General features: G+C 27.1%; 1 protein-coding gene and 1 long non-coding RNA gene across 7 annotated transcripts; one reads left to right on the top strand and one right to left on the bottom strand.

Moving 5' to 3' along the window:
- Positions 1 to 158: 158 nt before the first annotated feature.
- Positions 159 to 14,263, bottom strand: LOC126905951 (nocturnin). 6 transcript variants are annotated; one of them, XM_050686145.1, is made up of 8 exons: positions 13,944 to 14,263; positions 10,240 to 10,776; positions 9,974 to 10,174; positions 2,166 to 2,335; positions 1,469 to 1,528; positions 1,285 to 1,406; positions 997 to 1,203; positions 159 to 918 (listed from the first exon to the last, which is right to left on the bottom strand). In XM_050686145.1, exons 3-8 carry the CDS (start codon positions 10,165 to 10,167, stop codon positions 424 to 426), a joined length of 1,248 nt encoding a protein of 415 aa, XP_050542102.1. In that variant the 5' UTR covers positions 10,168 to 10,174; positions 10,240 to 10,776; positions 13,944 to 14,263; the 3' UTR covers positions 159 to 423. The 6 variants fall into 6 exon arrangements, with proteins under 6 accessions (XP_050542102.1, XP_050542103.1, XP_050542104.1 ...); XM_050686146.1 differs by lacking the exons at positions 9,974 to 10,174; positions 10,240 to 10,776; positions 13,944 to 14,263 and adding exons at positions 2,556 to 2,687; positions 2,816 to 3,116; XM_050686147.1 differs by lacking the exons at positions 9,974 to 10,174; positions 10,240 to 10,776; positions 13,944 to 14,263 and adding an exon at positions 3,175 to 4,348.
- Positions 14,264 to 15,403: 1,140 nt separating this feature from the next.
- LOC126905955 (uncharacterized) lies at positions 15,404 to 18,086 on the top strand. The gene is made up of 2 exons (XR_007704142.1): positions 15,404 to 16,440; positions 17,448 to 18,086. It is a non-coding gene; the product is annotated as an uncharacterized LOC126905955 (long non-coding RNA).

The following is an 18,086-nucleotide window of genomic DNA, read 5'->3' as shown; positions in this document are numbered from 1 at the left end:
TAATAAATTAAGATGCATAAATTAAAAAGCTTCAAATAAATCATACTAGTCAAGATCAGTAATGTTGTAATAAATAATTTAATAATTATCATTTCAATTTAAAATAAATAGGGGTTTAAACAAAATAAAAGATACATATATTAAATAAACAAAGAAAATAATTTAAAAATATATATATTTAAACTTATTTAAGTGTTACAACCAACATAAAAAAAAGTATATAAATATATGTCAAAGCAAATTAAGGTGGTTTTTAGGATACTACCTATTCTTGAGTCAGAATATAAAAAATAAATAAAATAAATTACTTAATAGTTATTTTTTACAATAGTAAAATAATTTAAGATTTGTATTTTTTGGTTTTTAATTAATATAGTTTTTTTCCAACACGTATAATAAATAAATAAAAAATTTCATTAATTTTTAACTGGTGTATGATTGTTTGTTAAAGTGAAAATCAGAAACAAGAGAAAAGTGATCCGATGGATATGAAAAAGATGGTACTCTATTTTCACCAACATCTTTTTCAGTTGGCATGTTTAATATTGCACTAACGGTTAATTTTTGTTTGGTGTAAAATATGTAGTCAATAGTATGCATAACCTCGCCTTCTCCTCCTCTTATTTTCCATGAGGTATAAGGTGGTTCTGAGCCAGATACTTTATAAGCGCTATCCAATGGTAAAGAGGGGTAACTACACATAGTATTATAAACTGGCTCAATAGGTTCAGCATTGAAATCTCCACATATAACTGTTGGTCGTTCACCAGTATGTGAAGATATAAATTCTAGAAGATCTTTACCTTGTTCATTTCGTAATGTTGACAATAAAGCTCCTTTTCGAGCTTTAAGATGAGTGGTGGACACACATAATTCATTGCCTGAACATTTGTCTTTTAATATTAATAACAATGATACCTATTAAAAAAAAAAAAATGTCTTAAAATGTAATAAAATTTAAAAGATAAATAAATATTTATAATTATATTATAATACCTGATTACTATGAACTGTCCATACTTGCAAAATCTTTTCATGTTTTTCTAAGAGATCAAACTTATTGTTTTTATAAAATATGGCACATCCATCTGGCCCATTATTATCTTTAATGTATACACATGGAGAATCTGGTTTAGGTACAAATACACCACTGTATGATTGAGTAGCCAGGGCTCTACTTAGGAAATCAAAATGATCAACTTCCTAAAATACAAAAATGGTCAAAAAATACTATACATTTAAGAAATACTTTATTATAATAAGAGAATGTTTAATTATACAAACCTGTAAACAAATAATATCAGGGTTGTGTCTCAGAATTTCTTCAAGCATGTGACAGCGACGTCGTTTCCATTCTAAAGCTTCAGGTGGACAAAGATCAAATTTATCATTATTCTGACCTAATGCTGTAAATAAATATATTTGATATAATTTATAGTTTTAATAAACATTACTCTCAAATACAAACCTTGTGATAGAACGTTCCACTGAAGAACTCTTACAACATTATTCTCTACATTTTTAGGGTCTAGACAAAACATTAAAAATGGTTACATTTCAAAAAACTATATTAGAAAATATTATATAATTCTATAAAATATATAGTTATATATATATATTAGTTAGTATTTAATTTTTTTTTTATAGAAAAAAATTATGCAAATTAAGTTATGGAACGAATATAGTTAAAAAAAAATATTCATAAAATTTATAGTTAAGTTTTATAAAAGTTTAACTGAATATAGAAAATTACAAAAAATAAATAGTAATTAGTGAGATTTTTTTTTTTTTTTTATAAAATAAAAGTATTACAAACAAAAATTTCCACTTTTATTTCGCTAATTATTTTATAAGTTAACTTATTTAGTGTTACATAATTCTGATGAGATCTCTACAATATCATCTAACATAAAAATACATACATAATAATACGCTCCAAAAGTAAAATAGTTTGTTTAAGATTCCATAAAAACATGATCTATTTTTATTCAAATTTTAATACTGGATTTGACAGTGATTTAATTTAAAATTAGAATAGAATGAATTAAATGACTTGTACAGAATTTTGTAATAATGAAGTCATTAAAATAATCAATTTACAAAATTTGGATATATCACATAAATACAGAGGGGTTTACTTAATATTAGTATTATGTTAAACTAACCATACGGAATTGTTGAAAATGTCCTATGGATAAGTGATGTTTGACACTGATTATTGTGTTTTTGACAGTAATCCAATAATTGTTGTACTGAAGTTTTAGGTTCAAAATCTAGATCTTTATCTTGTGAATCTTCATTATCTATTTTAATAGATGAAGTGAAACTACCCATCCTAAAAATATATAAAAACAAAATAATATAGAAAAGCTTTTATAATTTTTTTATTTTTCAAACATGCCAAACTAAACTTTTTAAATTAAAATTTTCAGATACACTACAATCAACCACTGTTGCTAAGGAGTTTTCCAAACATTTTTAAATGAGTATTATTTCCAAATTGCAAAATTATGCACTAATTTATGAGCATACATGTCTAACTGCCAGGCTCTTACCAAATATATTTTAAAAATGTTGACCTCCTCATCCTGATTGAGCGTTTAACTCGGTTAAAATAACTGCTGGAGCAGTACATTCGTGCTGACCACAATAGTTGTGGCCGTTGCACAGAGTATCGCATAACAGACCTAATCATTTAATGTTATAAAGTATATTTTAATAATTCACTAAATATGATCACCGACAGAAAAATAATTTAATAAAATTAGTACATCATCGAAAAACTAAGCCTCCCATCATTTAAAACAATACCTACAATATTTCTTCAATGTAATTTTCTGTGCGTTTCAAGTAGTACATGTTATTAATTGAATAGAGGGCATTTACTGACTAATGCCAAATGACTAAGGCGGAGTGCGATAAAGGTGGGAGAATGCCCGAGAAAGTAACAATGAATTGGCGTGATTATAATATCTAATTAAGCAAATCATCGACTACTGTTTACAAACTAAAAAATTTAACAAACACGAAAATGAAAGAAAATTATTAGCAGCTTATACGACTATCGTGAATGCTGATAACGTCGATTGTTATCTCTTATCAATTACAGTAGTGTAGTTAACTCATTATCTAAACCTAGACCTTGTACAAAATTTAAACAACATGGTCACCGACCTTTCCAAAGCTAGTCTCTTGAATCGCGGTTCCAAGTCAACAAACAATGGACGTGGAGAAGTCGAACTATCTGTCACAACTTTTGAGGAAACAACAACTTCTTCAGCGTGTGCCATTTTTATCAGAAATCTATCTGCTACAATTTTGTATTCAAAATGGAACTTTTGATGCTTGCAGATATTATTCACTATCAATGGACACGACCACTACGAGAGCCCCGAGCAACTGTGTAAAAACTTGTCCACAAATACAATTGCGTCTCTTATTTATTGTGCAATGTGCGCTCCGTATTCGTCACAGTTATGCAAATATTTTTTTCTATGCTTTTATTATTTTCTATTTTATTATTATATATGTTTTTTTGTTACTCGATATTTTCTCAAAGCCGTTTATAATAACAATAATGATAATCTCCAACAATCGAATAATATTCAAAGCGTGTGCATTCGTTTACTACCGTGTGGCTGTTACATGAGATTGTTAACAATAAACCGTATAGTATCACATCACTAGATCTCTGCACTATTGACACTGCGGTCACGACGAAGTCTTGTTGTTCTTCCATTATGATTTTCGATGTCAATCATCAAAATGTGCAATCATTTTCAATTATTATTATTAAATATCTATATTTGTCGAATCTCATCTACTCTATAGTAAAGTTGGTCATTATGCATTTGTTTTATGACTGTGTCGTTATAACATCTAAATGTTAAATGTAGAGAATAAAAGGAAAGTTACTTTAACTCCTGAAAACTGACCCGTAACTGTCATTCTACGCCTAGATTACTTTCGACGTTAAAATTTTTAGAATTACATATGACTACATAGTTTAGAACGCACTAAGTTAAATTAAATTTTATACGGTTATGTCGACTGTGAAGATTGGTTTATTCCATTACATGAATACACGTTAACAACATTTTGATCCCATATAGTATAAAAATTTTAACAATCCAAAAGAACTTGAACTTTTGAAATTAATTTCTTAGTTATTAGATTTTGTTGTCAATATTGACTTAAAATGGACGGCAAAATCTTAAAATGAATCCTCTACACATTTTTTCTAGTTTTTTGAGCTTCGACGAAAAGGTGGAAGGTATTTTTTTTTAGAATTTCCATTATATTCACATAAATTTTGCAATACTAATCAAACAGCGCAGTATATTCAAGAAAGAAATCAACGATATTTGTATTGATATATATAATGGTATTTTTACACGATTTTATTACTTTGAACATAAATAAACAGTTGTATAAAATTTAAAACGCAAGCTAAGAAAAAAGTTTTTCATACTGTAAACTATGTATGTATGTTTAGTAGGAAGTTTTCAAAATAAATAAAATGCAAATGTAGATAAAGCAGATAGAACACACATAATATACACTAAGTGATAAAACACAATACTTACTGTTATGTAAAGATTAACACATACGAATTGTATGTTAGTATATGAAAAAAAGTAGACACGTGTCACGTTAGTTTGAAGTTACAGAAAATATATCATCTAAATTATTTTTAAAGTATATATCAAATATGTTTTAGCTTATTTTAATTTGATGGGTTTCTATTTCGACACCCATAAAAAAAATACCACAAAACTCATTTATGTTATAAGAGACATCAGTGGTTTTGGCTATAAAGAAATTTCAAACCTATAATTTCTATGGGTTATAATTGCAAGACAAATTTTTAGCCCCCTCAAAACAGTCGTCTCATACAAAAAATTTAAAGTACAGTGAAAAGAAGTATTAAATAAGATTAAGTAATATTTAATTAATACAAAATCATAATCAGTTAATACACTTTTTATGTTCAACACAGAGTGATCTGTTTAACATAAATCACTCAATTACTCGCATAATAAATACAATGTTAGTATTATTGTTTAGACCTCTAGTCGCTCAACGATCACCTGTGATTTAGTTCTAACTTGATGTTTGTATAAAATCTTTCCGTCTTTATTGTCAAACTAATTAAATCTTACAGATTTTTAAAGACTTTGACACATTTGATTTTAGATTGCTGATTTAATCTCTTGATATACTTGGTAAAGGGGGACTCCTTTATTGTCCTGGTTAAACTCATATTTTCCTAACCGCTTTCAATTCATCTCTGTTAATAGTGCAAATTCCACTTATTTTTCTCTGCCGTCAGGTGATGCTTAAAAGTCTTATCCCCTCTACTTTTTTATTTATATATTAATTACGCTCCATCTGTACTACTTCATTCTAAACACTTAACTTTTGCTGATGACATGAAATTTTTTATGCATATAAAATCAATTTCTGATTGTTATTTGCTCCAATTTGACTTATCTCAACTCGTTATTTGGGTTGATTAATTAGGACAAATTCTGTGTTTAAAATCTTAAATTAATATAAAGGAGACAACATTTCATATTGGACGAATACCAGACTGACCATGAAAAAAAGTGATTTCTTTATTAATATTTAATTATTTTAAAAAATTTGTCAGTTATCATTAATTATTAATGCACCTCTGTTAAAGGGGTTTTGTGAATAAGCAAAGCCACCGATAGACTTGTTTAGGATCTCGCGCTTAATAGAGTCTCACCAACATAAATAAAAATCAAAAAAAGGCCTTCTTTACTAAATAAAAAAAAGGGTCATGCAAAAACAATTATACATTGGTCCAATAATATTTAGCGCTGGTGCTGATCCTGTTAAGCTGATAAAGCAACGCATTAAAAATTCATTTTTTGAAAACGGATAATGCAACCAATGTAACACGAGATTAGTTAAATAGTATTCAAATTATATTTACGGAGTTCAAGGAAATATATGGTTTTTTATGAAAATATATTTCAAACTTGAGGATACTCGAATAGTATTATGTATCAGGTAATTATTATTTTTTAAATATTTATGTTAAAAAGTGCAAGTCATGGTATTAATTATTTAAAAATATTCCTATCGACAGACATTAAATTAATTATCATTAAAACGAGTTAAATGTATTTGTTTTTAACGTTGACAGTTTTGACGTTTCGGCGAATATTTAAACGTTTTAAAATTATAAAAATAAATCGAAACAAAAAATACTTAAATACATTATCCGCAACGCGTGAAGCATTTTAGACATATTTGTGGATTTTGAATGAATAAATTAAGTTTTTTTTCAATACATTTAAATTAGACATAATCTATTTTGTGTTTTTGTACTTCGTACAATATAAAAAATTAGCAATATTGTAAGTAATAATATTCATAGTAATTGATATTTTATTTTAGGTTGTACATCATGTATTTATTATCTTTAACGCAGATATTATGTGATGAGAAATGCGGAAGTTAAATACACTTTACTAGATTCATAGATTATGGACAAAAAAGTATTTCAAGAAACAGAATTAATAAAAATCATAACTGGTCAAAAGTTTTGACATACAATCTCTCAAATGGAAACTGTAATAATTACAGTCTTCATATTATAATTAGTCAAGTAAAAAATCTGGACAAAAAATTAACTCCGTTATACATCGGCGAATCAATTTTTTTAAACATTGACTTTTTTCTAATTAGATTTTAAAGATATTTGGCCAAAGACTACTAACGCAGTCTGTCGTTATTTATATAATATAACTGTAAATCGTGTTTTTTTGGATGATCTGCCAAAGCTACGGTACAGTCAACAAGTAATTGTGAGTTCACCGTCATTTTTAGTGCCAAGGCGACAACTTTAACGTACTACGTTAGCGTACAACGGACTTTTTCTTGTGGTTCCAAGGCCACTGAAATTGACTCAGTTTTATGATGAAAACATAATTATTGATTTGATCTATGATAACACGTCGAAGGTAGTTTAGATCTCCGAGTGTCTGTAACTCTACATTTGTATATAGTTTTTATGTTATCGTTAATTATTAATGTAAATTTTTATGTGATTTAATCCAACGTTTAGGTGGGGTATGTGTATAGTTTATTGACATTGTACAGTGTACTAAATTAAGCGAATATCGTTTTTCTGTAGAAGTCGGTAAGAAATAATTCATTTAATATTAGTATGGGACATTCAGATGTATCATACAAGAGAAAGTAAAGTAAATATAGGCACTCCCACATTATTAAAATGATGAGTCATTTTATTTATAAAACAAACAAAACAATCTAGATTCGAGCGTTAAAAGTTAAGGCCGTTTTTATAATTTTTGGAATAATAAAACTCAAAAAGCTATAATGTACAAAAAAACCTTGCTTATATTCACATGTATTATTAAAAGCATGAATAGATTAAAACACTTTACACTCTAGCCGAAAATATGTAATAAAATTATGTGTAATTTAATTATTCAGACAGATCCATGTGCTACATGCGTGTCGTGCAAAATATTTTTTGTAGTGAATTTACTTAACGTAAAATCATTGCTTTATCTGTTGGTTAACTAAAATTCTTATCGATAAAAAATAAGAGTTGAATGTAAGTAAAATATGTTTAGCTTTGTATGAAAATTATCTACTTTTCTATGACAATTATGAAATAAAGGAGACCCTAAGCCCAATATCTTTACTTAAAATTTATTCAAACATAAATATTTTGAGTAGCCACTATCAATAAAAATTAAAAAAGTTATACTGAGACCAATTTTAAACTAGAATTATTCTTTGAAGTAATTTCAGTACTAATTTCCAAATGAAAATTTTAATTAATTTTATTGGAAGTCAAAACAAACAGAAGTATTGTTATGAATACAAAAAGAATATTTTATTTACTCACAAAACTAAGTTCTCCATACTTCATAGTGGGGTAGAACTCGCAAATCAAACTGAGTATAATTTTTCTACCCGTATAGATATTATGTTTACATTTAAACTTGCATTTAATTGTTTCACGACTCAGAACTCATACATGAGTCGACGAAATACAAATATACCTACTGAATGCGTAAGGCTTCAAATCAATCATTATTTTGTTCACAACTATCTTTATGGTTGAACTGGTAACAATGAAAACTATATTGTGCGTTTTGTGTCGAATTAAAACAATAATAACATGTTAATTTATCGAAACATAATAGTTGTTTCACTTTGAAATTGTATAAATCTCTTATACAATGTAAACACTAAATAATTATAATTATAATTCATATTTATTATACAATTAAAATATTAAATCCTATTCCAATTCAAAATATATAAATAATAATAATATAAAAATATAATCATTTACTAAAGTTGAGTTTAATCATAGAAAGTTATTTTCATACTACTATTACGTCCCAAAAAGTTTTTGTTTTTAATTGTGTTATTACTTTAATGGTTCTTAATTTATCAATAAAGCACATGAATTGAATTGAATGAAAATAAAGTAAATTGTGTTTGCATGTTTCGAAAAGCTAAAGTATTGAAGAAATTTTTAGTAAACGAAATATTATTATTGCCAAAACCATCATTATTATATAGCGAAAGAAGTTTTTTGACCATTTAATTATAAATTAACTAATAGCGTATGATACAGTAAATAAACTAATATTTTAAATTAATGACTATAATCAATAAATTTCGAGTCATTAATTTTTAATAATTATTTTAAAAATATAATAGTTATAAAAATCTGTTATTTTTATCCAAAAACTGATAAGTTACAAACATGGGTTTTCTAGAATTTGCATAGAAAAGGATATTTTCTGTCTTGGGATAATGTTGACTTATCAGCTTTTGAGAAAAAGCCACTGAAGTTATTTATATTGAAACTGTAATAATTTTTATTTCCCGTGGTTTTATTAGAAAACTATTAAGTTAACTTTTACAATTTAAATGAATAATTTTCACTAGTAAAAAATTTGGACTTAATTAAAATTTTCAATTTAAGATGTGCCTATTAATTCTATAGTTTCTTATGCAACACAATTTAATATGGATATTTAAAGTTTATTCTAATAATTGTTTAACTATTGAACGTGTAGTTTGTATAGAAACCAAAAAGAACGATTTTAAATTGCAATCATAAAACATTTTTTTTCTTTAATTACATTTAAGACAAACTTAGTATGATAATTTAATTAGAAAATTTAAATGTCAATAATACGTTTAATGTAAATTATTCTGTTTGCAATTAAAAAAGTTTATTAATTGTATAAAATAATGAAACAATTATTAATTAATAGTTTATATTTTCTTTGTAGCAATTAAATTTTTCATTTATTAGATGTCCCAAATATTACTAAGAATCACATTATTACGCACATAATTAAAAGTTAACGGAAATTATTTTAAATAATAGAAAAATTTTGGCATACCATATTATTCAAATTTATGCAAATTTAAATACTATTAAATGTTGGTACTTACGTAAATTTATTAATTTTAATTTAATGAGGTAACTTTATAATGGTTTAATGTTTATCATTAGTAAAACAAAAATAGAATTATCAAAGTTATGCCATTTTGATATATAAGATATAGATAATTAGCCGAAATTTCATTGTCATAATTGTTATGACAATTATAATTATTAATTCATAATTAAATAATTCCAAGATTTAATATATTTTCTTAAACGTATTTGTATTTATTTGTCATGCAATTATTTTTCCTAATAAATTAGGAAATGTAAAGAGTAGAATCCAAGTAACGTTTTATAAATCCTAGGACTTTTTTTAATTAAAAAAATTTAGTTAAATTTAGTCGAACATTATCTAAAAAACAAATTTTATTACTTCATATGTTGCGTGTAGTCCGTAAAAATAATAGAAAGTGATTACATAATTTCTCTTAATAACAGTACACTCTCTTTCTCATTACATAGAAAATTATTTGAAAATGATCAACTACTTACCTAACTAAGTACAGGAGGAGTTCTCTCGGGGGCTCGTAAGGCTGCCCTGGTCTAAGACCGAGTTCTACACTTCTGGCTTGCAACCGCCTTTTAGCGGCAGGAGATGTCATCAAACTGACGCTGGCCAGAGTTTCGGCCAGTTCCAACGATCTCTTTATAGCGGATAAATCGTAACGGCAAACGCCTTCCATCATGTGGATGCTGCAAAAAATGACAATTGTTCAGTAAACTTTTTTTGTGACGATAGCGAATAGTTTTTTACTTACGTTTAATGAATTGTATCTGAAGACAAACTAGTCAACGAGTTGGCTGCGGGTCAGATTAACTTTTTGACCATAAATAGAGCACCGGAGTTATGAAAAATGTAAATACGATTTCCAAATAAATATCTATGTTTTATTGTTGATGATAATTTTTTATTTCCATAGAGTTTGACCGGTTCGTGTGGTGTAAACGTGCGAAAGTGAAGGATCGCTGAAAAACAATGCAATTTGCTATGTAGCTGCAAACGAACAGACCGACGGCGAGCTAGTTTTCCATCGGTCAGGAAGTTGTACATGTGATAACTGTTGAACGGCGGCGTCTCCGGCGAAAAGACTTCAATGCCGAGGTCACCACCTGCGGCCGGCCTTCCTCCACAACACCATACACACTCACACACACACACACCGCTCTGGAGTGGTCTCTAGCGAAGCAGTAGCGATACTTAAGCGTAAGTACACTTAAAAAACATTCATATCAATGCAACACGAGCCCGTACAAAACGCCGGCAGTTTTCACAGTTTTCTCATTTCATTGAAACGCTAGAAAAAATATATTACTAATAAGTTCTCGATAACATTAGTCAATATGTCGTCTTTCTTCTTTTTCCTCGCCGTAATCCCAACTACTTGGGGTCGGCCATTAGATATAATAATAATATGTTTTATGCAAAATGTTCTTCCAGTATGGAAAAATTTCTTTGAAATCGTATCGACGTTTTATGAAGATATTAAAAAAAAAAAACATGAGTCTGTCAGATGTGAAACATCGAATTTATTTTGTCCGGAATTATGCGCGAAAAGATGGTTTATTAAAGAAGAATAAATATTATTATTATTATTTTTTCGAAAGTATTTTATTTAATTATAAATTTAGAAATTATATTTGAATTGAATATGATGTTTAATTTATTCTTAATAAAAAATTATTAATCGACCAACCTCCGTTTGTAGAATCAGTCAAAATCGCTATTTTTTTTCTATTAAATATTGTTTAAATAAAATTTTTACTAGTAGAAACTTTTGTAGTATTCATTTTTAAGAAATTAGCATTTTATTACTTTGAGTAGTGGTAGTTTTTAGCAACGCTCTGGTTTTACCATATCGTACAGAAAAGAATTCCCCGCTCGTCTATAACTAAAAATTACAATAAGTCAAAAAGTAATAATACAAAACTATCGACCGCTCACAATTTTATCTAGACCATTCTCCATTTAATAGTAAAATAATAATGATTCCTAATTAACTTCCAAAAGTGCCCCTAAAATCTTCATTTAGGAATAGTTCTTTCTTATTATAAACTTAATATTTATAATGGCTTATAAAAATAAACCAAATTTTAATCTATACATTTTTATGAAAAAATTATTATTTAACGAAAAAATGGGGGTAGTATACTTAATGAACCACACAGTAAATATATTTAAGCACAACACATGTATATAAGTGTCGGCACTACTGCTTGTGTTTTCTGTGACAGGGTAATTTTACTTTCTTTAAAAAAGGCACACTATGTTCTAAACTGATAATTTTTTTATAGAGTTTTGAAATTAAAATTTTGAATATAATCGCTGAACAAAACTTTCTCTTATTTCATTGGTACAAAAGTAGACGAAGAAATTTTTACGAGTTAAAATTTATGTTAATAATTTACAGTGAAATTTTATAAAAGTTTAAAATATTAGACAAAACTATTTGTTCTAAACCATGCCAATTCATAAAAAATACTTAGTGACGCATTGTTATAACAAGAATTCTGCATTTCTGGATATAAATAAAAGTAGTTTTTCATCTTAAATTTAAAATAGCAAAAATGTTTTCGTTTTTAATGTAATTCATAGTATTGAGTAATAATTAAACATACTATTTATAAAAAATATATTTCAAAGTATACATATTTCTAATCAGTGATTTCATTTTTTATGCGGAATACAAAAAAAAAACATCAATGTTAATTAGAAAGATATATAACGCGCAATGGTTAATTATTCTGTTTGAAATATCGCTAGTTTGAAGTCAATAAACTTAATATATTATTTTGGTAATAAGAGTCCGAAATCTTTTAATCTAATTACGCAGTAATGATATCTGTTGTAATTGTTGACTATATGCATAACTTAACCCGTTTTATAATCTGTTTCACAGCATTAATATGTTTTTATTGAAGATTGTTTTTATTATTTGTCGTAGATTGACTATATCGTTTATATTTACTAAAAATTATACTAATTTGAACAGGAACAAGACCATAAAAATCAATAAAATAACAAGCAATAAATTTATAATGAGGAAACAGGTAAAGTAAGAATATAAAATTAAACTTCTATCGTACAGAAATACTAAAAGAATTTTTTACTATAGTTTTGTTGTATTAGTATTTTAATAAAATAATAATCTCAAATCAAAACATTTTAGGTGAATTATATTGTATTTGACACTCGTACTGACTCGAATGAAAATGAAAACTGTAATATTAAGAGCAGAAGATAACATTATTTTGTAAAATCGTCGAAATACCATTTATAGTAATAAAATAAAAGTAAATGACGATATTACACTGAGACAGCTACTCGGCGGAATACATTAAAATAATTTCATCTGCAATGTTGCTTACTATACGGAAAGTTAACACGCCCGACCCGATAAAAAACACTTCAGTGTCAATTGACTCTTGAACAACCTTTTGGTCAGTACCACCAGAGGGCATTGAATTATAATTTACAGATCGACATTGATACGATCTACAACCATTTCACTAAATACCGCCCAAAAGCAATGAGATCAGACACAGAGGCGTCGCGCGTACAAGTTTATAAAATATTAACTCCGCAACGAAGCAAAACGCATAAGCCTTTTAATCGTTTTTTTATTGAAAGCCTGCCAGGCTATTTTGGCAATAACATGAATTCTAATCGGCTAAATATTGTAGGCGAACACTTTTTTTTTGATCATTATCTTAACAAAGCCATTGATATTTACCATGATACATTTACACGAATTCGTCTTCAGTGTTCGGTTTAAACTATGCTGTAATTTTAACACACGGTTAGGGTTGCACTAATTAATCCACATGGTAAACATCGCGAGTCGTTCAAATTGCTAGGAAATAGGATTTCAATTCGAAGGACTTATTTGAGTTTTATAGCATCCTGAAAACCGCAATAAATTGTCTTATATATGTATAATATGTTTTGCTTTAATCGATAGTTCAATGAGCTAACATGCTATTAAAACAGCAGAATTTCCTGGCAAAAATTCTCTATAGCCTACTTTAAAGCGATAATTATCCATCACCATGAGATTTTGTGTAGGTAAAGATCTCGTACCAAATCTCAATGCTAATATTATTACTATTACTGTGTATCGTTATACTATTGAACAAAAACAATAATTATTGTAATATGTGCATAATAACAATCCATCGCTCGATATTTCATTGTATTATGTATGAATGTTGTTTAGTTAAATGCAAATTATAAGACTATTGAAAACTGTATTAAATTTTAATCCGGAAGAATTTTTCATGTGCTATCGTTTAGACAAATCGAATAATTATAAATTAGTTCTAGTTGAGTAACAATGTGTCAATCGGTTCCCGTCGATCACATCCATTCGCAACCCAATTAATGTTTTATTGCACATATTAATATTCCACTATCTTAAGGCCGTTGATGGTAGCAATTTTTTTCGCATTCGATAAAAGTACTTACCGTGTTGAGAAGTCGGAAACCTGCTTGTTATGCTTATCGCTCAGCCCTGATGTCTAGGTCATCGAATTTAATTGAACTATAAACATTTTATAAACAGAAAAATGTCAGATTTACCGAATTTATATGATCTGCGAGCTATTGTATACACATTCGCGACCAAGAGATGAATTATAATAAGCATAAAATACTTATGACAAGAAGAACATAAGGAAACACATAATGCGACAGCGCTTCATGCTAAAATAATCAGTGACTAAAATGTATAAAAATAAAAACACTTTTATACCCATACGTGCGTTGGAAGATCGAGTCTATAGTTACATTATGTATACAACACATGATCGGATGGAATTGTGGTTAAATATATAAAACAAAAAAAAAAAACATGTTTTTGAGCCATTTATCGGCTATGATTTTTACGTCATAAGCGTACTGATATGAACTAATATGCAGATATATCCTACTTAATTAATTTAAAAAAAATGAAATTAATTATTACGATTATTAAAAAATGTAAACAAAAATATCCAAGTTTATTTTTTTAAAGATAAGCTAAAACAGTAAAATGTGATGTTAATGTAAATTACATGACATGTAATTTATATTAAAAACATCTATTTTACAATTATTATTTTTAATTAGTTGCACGGTCCATTGTAAAATCCTTGTAAATTATAATCTAAATTCATTAAACTTTATTGAACTTTTGAAATAAAATTGAAATATTGTGCGATAATGATCAAGGACGGACAGCAAAATAAAAAACCTTAACTCAAACTGATGATTTTTATCAGTTATATTAATGAAACATAAAGGTGTATTTATAAAAGTACAAAGTATAACAAAGAAAATGTATTCAAATATATGTATACACAATGAATATTTATTTAGAATATTGTAAGACAAGGCTGACTTTTATGTTGTAGAAAATACCAATCAAGATAATCAAGTGTGATTACTAAAGATCAAAAATTAAAAATGTTGTTTTTAGCTACAAATAAAATAGAAATGTCTAAAAAAGTCTAGTTATAACAAGTAGACTTGTTGTAAACTACTTTACATCTTATTGCAATCTTATTGGGAAACAACCAATTATTTAGGGATAATGTATTATATTTATATGTATAACTATATCTACTACTATATCCTAGAGATATTTTAAGAATATATCATATTTTGGGTATTTTATTTGCATAAAGCTCCTAGATTTTAATAATAAAGAAGTAATATTTCTTTGAATTAGCCAAAATTCATCTTTATATATATTCTACTGAACTAGTAATAGTTCAATTAATTTTTGTTTCAATATTATCGCCAAAATAATTATTTATTTACACGTTAGTGTATTTAAAATGTTGATATAATGTTTTAAAATAAAATGAATCTATTTTTAAAAACTAAAGTAATTATTTAATAAACTCACACCGAAAAAGATTTGTAACTAATTGTAAATCGTCAAAATGAAAAACAAATACTTATTTAAAAAAATTGATTTTAACAACTTTTTCAAGACAGATTAATTGGTATGTATAGATATAGACAAGATCTCCCATTAACTAAAAGAAAAGTTAAATTATAAACTATTTTTCAGAAAAAAAAAATGTTCTGCTCTTAAAAAGTGAATAAAATAGTGACCCTATAAGATATATAGAAAGTAGTAGTTACGGAAAGTTATTAGTCATTAATATAAACCAACATTTTTATGAAGTCTGACAGTAACATAAGTCGATTTTTTAATTGTAAGTAATCATTACGTATTTATCTATTTGAAACACTTAATTAATTTAAAAAAAACTCAAGCGAAAGTAAATTAAAAATTAAACTGGCCTTCAGAACATTTTGATTTTTACTTCCTACCAATAATGTATTTCTATGGCATGAACGTATTTTAATTGTATATTTCTTTAAAATTGAATTAAAGTTGTTTTATATTTACATAAGTCAGTTGTATGTAATCATAAATGAAGTATATTATTATTTTTTGAATAGATGTTTACAGCGAATAAGAATTCAAATTAAGTATTGAATAAGGCTCAAGTCGTAAACAGCTTATTCAAAAAGACCAAATAACAACCATAGCTACTATGTTCATTCACAGTATTGAATGTGTGAACGTTTTTGGTAATTATTCTTGTTTTATTTAGTTGTGAAACGACCATAATCACGATTAATATGCTGTCGGCTTACCTTCACAATGATTCTCGCTGCAATCGTCAAGGATGATTGTGATAAATGTATGCATTTAGAGTTTAAACTCATAACTATAGTAGACGATCTATTATTTTCGGTTCAACACAAACACCGAGATGCAGAAAGCTTTGCACAGGGTCATGTCGCTTTCATGTCCGGATGTCTGATAACAAGTAATCGTAGTAAATAAAGATTATGAAAGAACACCTCACAACCGACTCGCCATCTGTTCAACGGGCCTATTTAAGTAGCGCTTGTTGTGAGGGTAGACGGGAAAAACACAGATAACAAGATCAGTAGATGATAAGTAAGTCTTAAACAAATAGTTCAATTGTAAGTAAATTTAGCTTCTTTTCTGTATTATACCCAAAAAGAAACGTATGGTAATTATATCAGTTAATGAACTACAGCCAATTTAACTATCATGAATGCGTAACATACTGAAATAATTAAATCACATTTTTTTTACCTTAAAGCTATATAAATCTAATATAATTATTATAAGGTAACAAGGTTAAGACGAATCAACATAGGAAATTTGGACGAGAGGACATTTAAAAAAAAATAAAACTAATATTTATTTATTTATTTTCTTTAAGTTTTTAAAATAATTAAACCCATAAGGAGAAAACATCAAAGTTCATCAGAACGCCATTTAAATTTTCTGTTTATGAAAACTTAATTTTTATATTAAAAATAAAAATTACAGGACTTGAATCCTTACACATAAATTCGTCTGTAATTAAATAAAATTTTATTTGTTAATGTTTAAAATTTCATGTTATTACTTTTAAACAGGACAGGAAAACGTCATGAATAAAGTTATAATAATAACGCTTAATAAAACCAAGAATGTTGTTAAACATAATAATAATACTCATAACTTAAAAGAGTCCTTGTTTAAAAAAAAGTAATCACTTGCTCTTTAATTGAACTTCTTATAACTATGAATTATATTTCGAACTATTTTAAAGTTTAAACATTAAAATTGTATAACGTTTAAGTGTTGATTAACGTTAAGCCCAATTGTAATGTGACGTGTAGCGAAAACAAAATTTGCAATCCGACCCCTGTGAACACAAGTTCACTACAATATTTTTTGAAGAAATTTACTAAATAATGAATGGCAACTGTGTCCTTCAATTTGATACATTTATTCGTATTATTTTTCGTAAACTTAAAAACTTAGCCAAGGTTACTTGTGTCACCGTTGTTTAGATAATATCAAATCATCTTGAGCGCGTGTTATACCGTTCTATGAAATATAATATTCCATTGTACTATGTTAATAATTATACATTGAAACATTTTCAGGAATAAATAACCATACACTGCATTTTCAGTTGAACAAAGACTACGTTATTATTATTAGTAACTTACTTGTAAAGTCATAATATTTCTAGTAATATATTGAACTATTTTCAATATTATTCGTTCTTAATGTTACTGGCAATAGAACAGGTACACATTGTAAGATGGAAATTATTAGTCAATTTTTTGTTTCAATGACAAGTATTTTCAAAAAAAAAGGACAATACAATTTTTTTTAGGCGTATTTTTGAAGTAAAAAAAAACAGACAGTAAGCTAAAACACACTCAAGAATCTAATTTTAAGACATTTTTACCCCCTCATAATCTAAAACAAGATCTGGTTTATTGAGATAATTATCTCTTTCTTGAACAACAAACCATAAGTACCTACTTCAAATTATTATAAAAACATCCGATATTAACATGATGGTTAAAAATAAAAATTACTTCTCCCGATTTTCCAAGGGTAACTAAAGAGGAAAGTAAACGAAAAGTGACAACAAGCAATTGATGACCGTATTGACATTATAATAACACAACAGACTCCGTGATGATGAGGAGATGTACATGTACAAGGGCACGAAAGTCATTACATTCAACTGCGTATTGAACTATAAAAACGTGACCCATTGTTTTCATTAT

The sequence above is a fragment of the Daktulosphaira vitifoliae genome, unplaced genomic scaffold (assembly GCF_025091365.1).
Source record: "Daktulosphaira vitifoliae isolate Bord-2020 unplaced genomic scaffold, ASM2509136v1 Scaffold_4, whole genome shotgun sequence".
In the NCBI taxonomy this organism is placed as follows: Eukaryota; Metazoa; Arthropoda; class Insecta; order Hemiptera; family Phylloxeridae; genus Daktulosphaira; species Daktulosphaira vitifoliae.
This window is presented reverse-complemented; position numbering and strand designations above follow the sequence as displayed.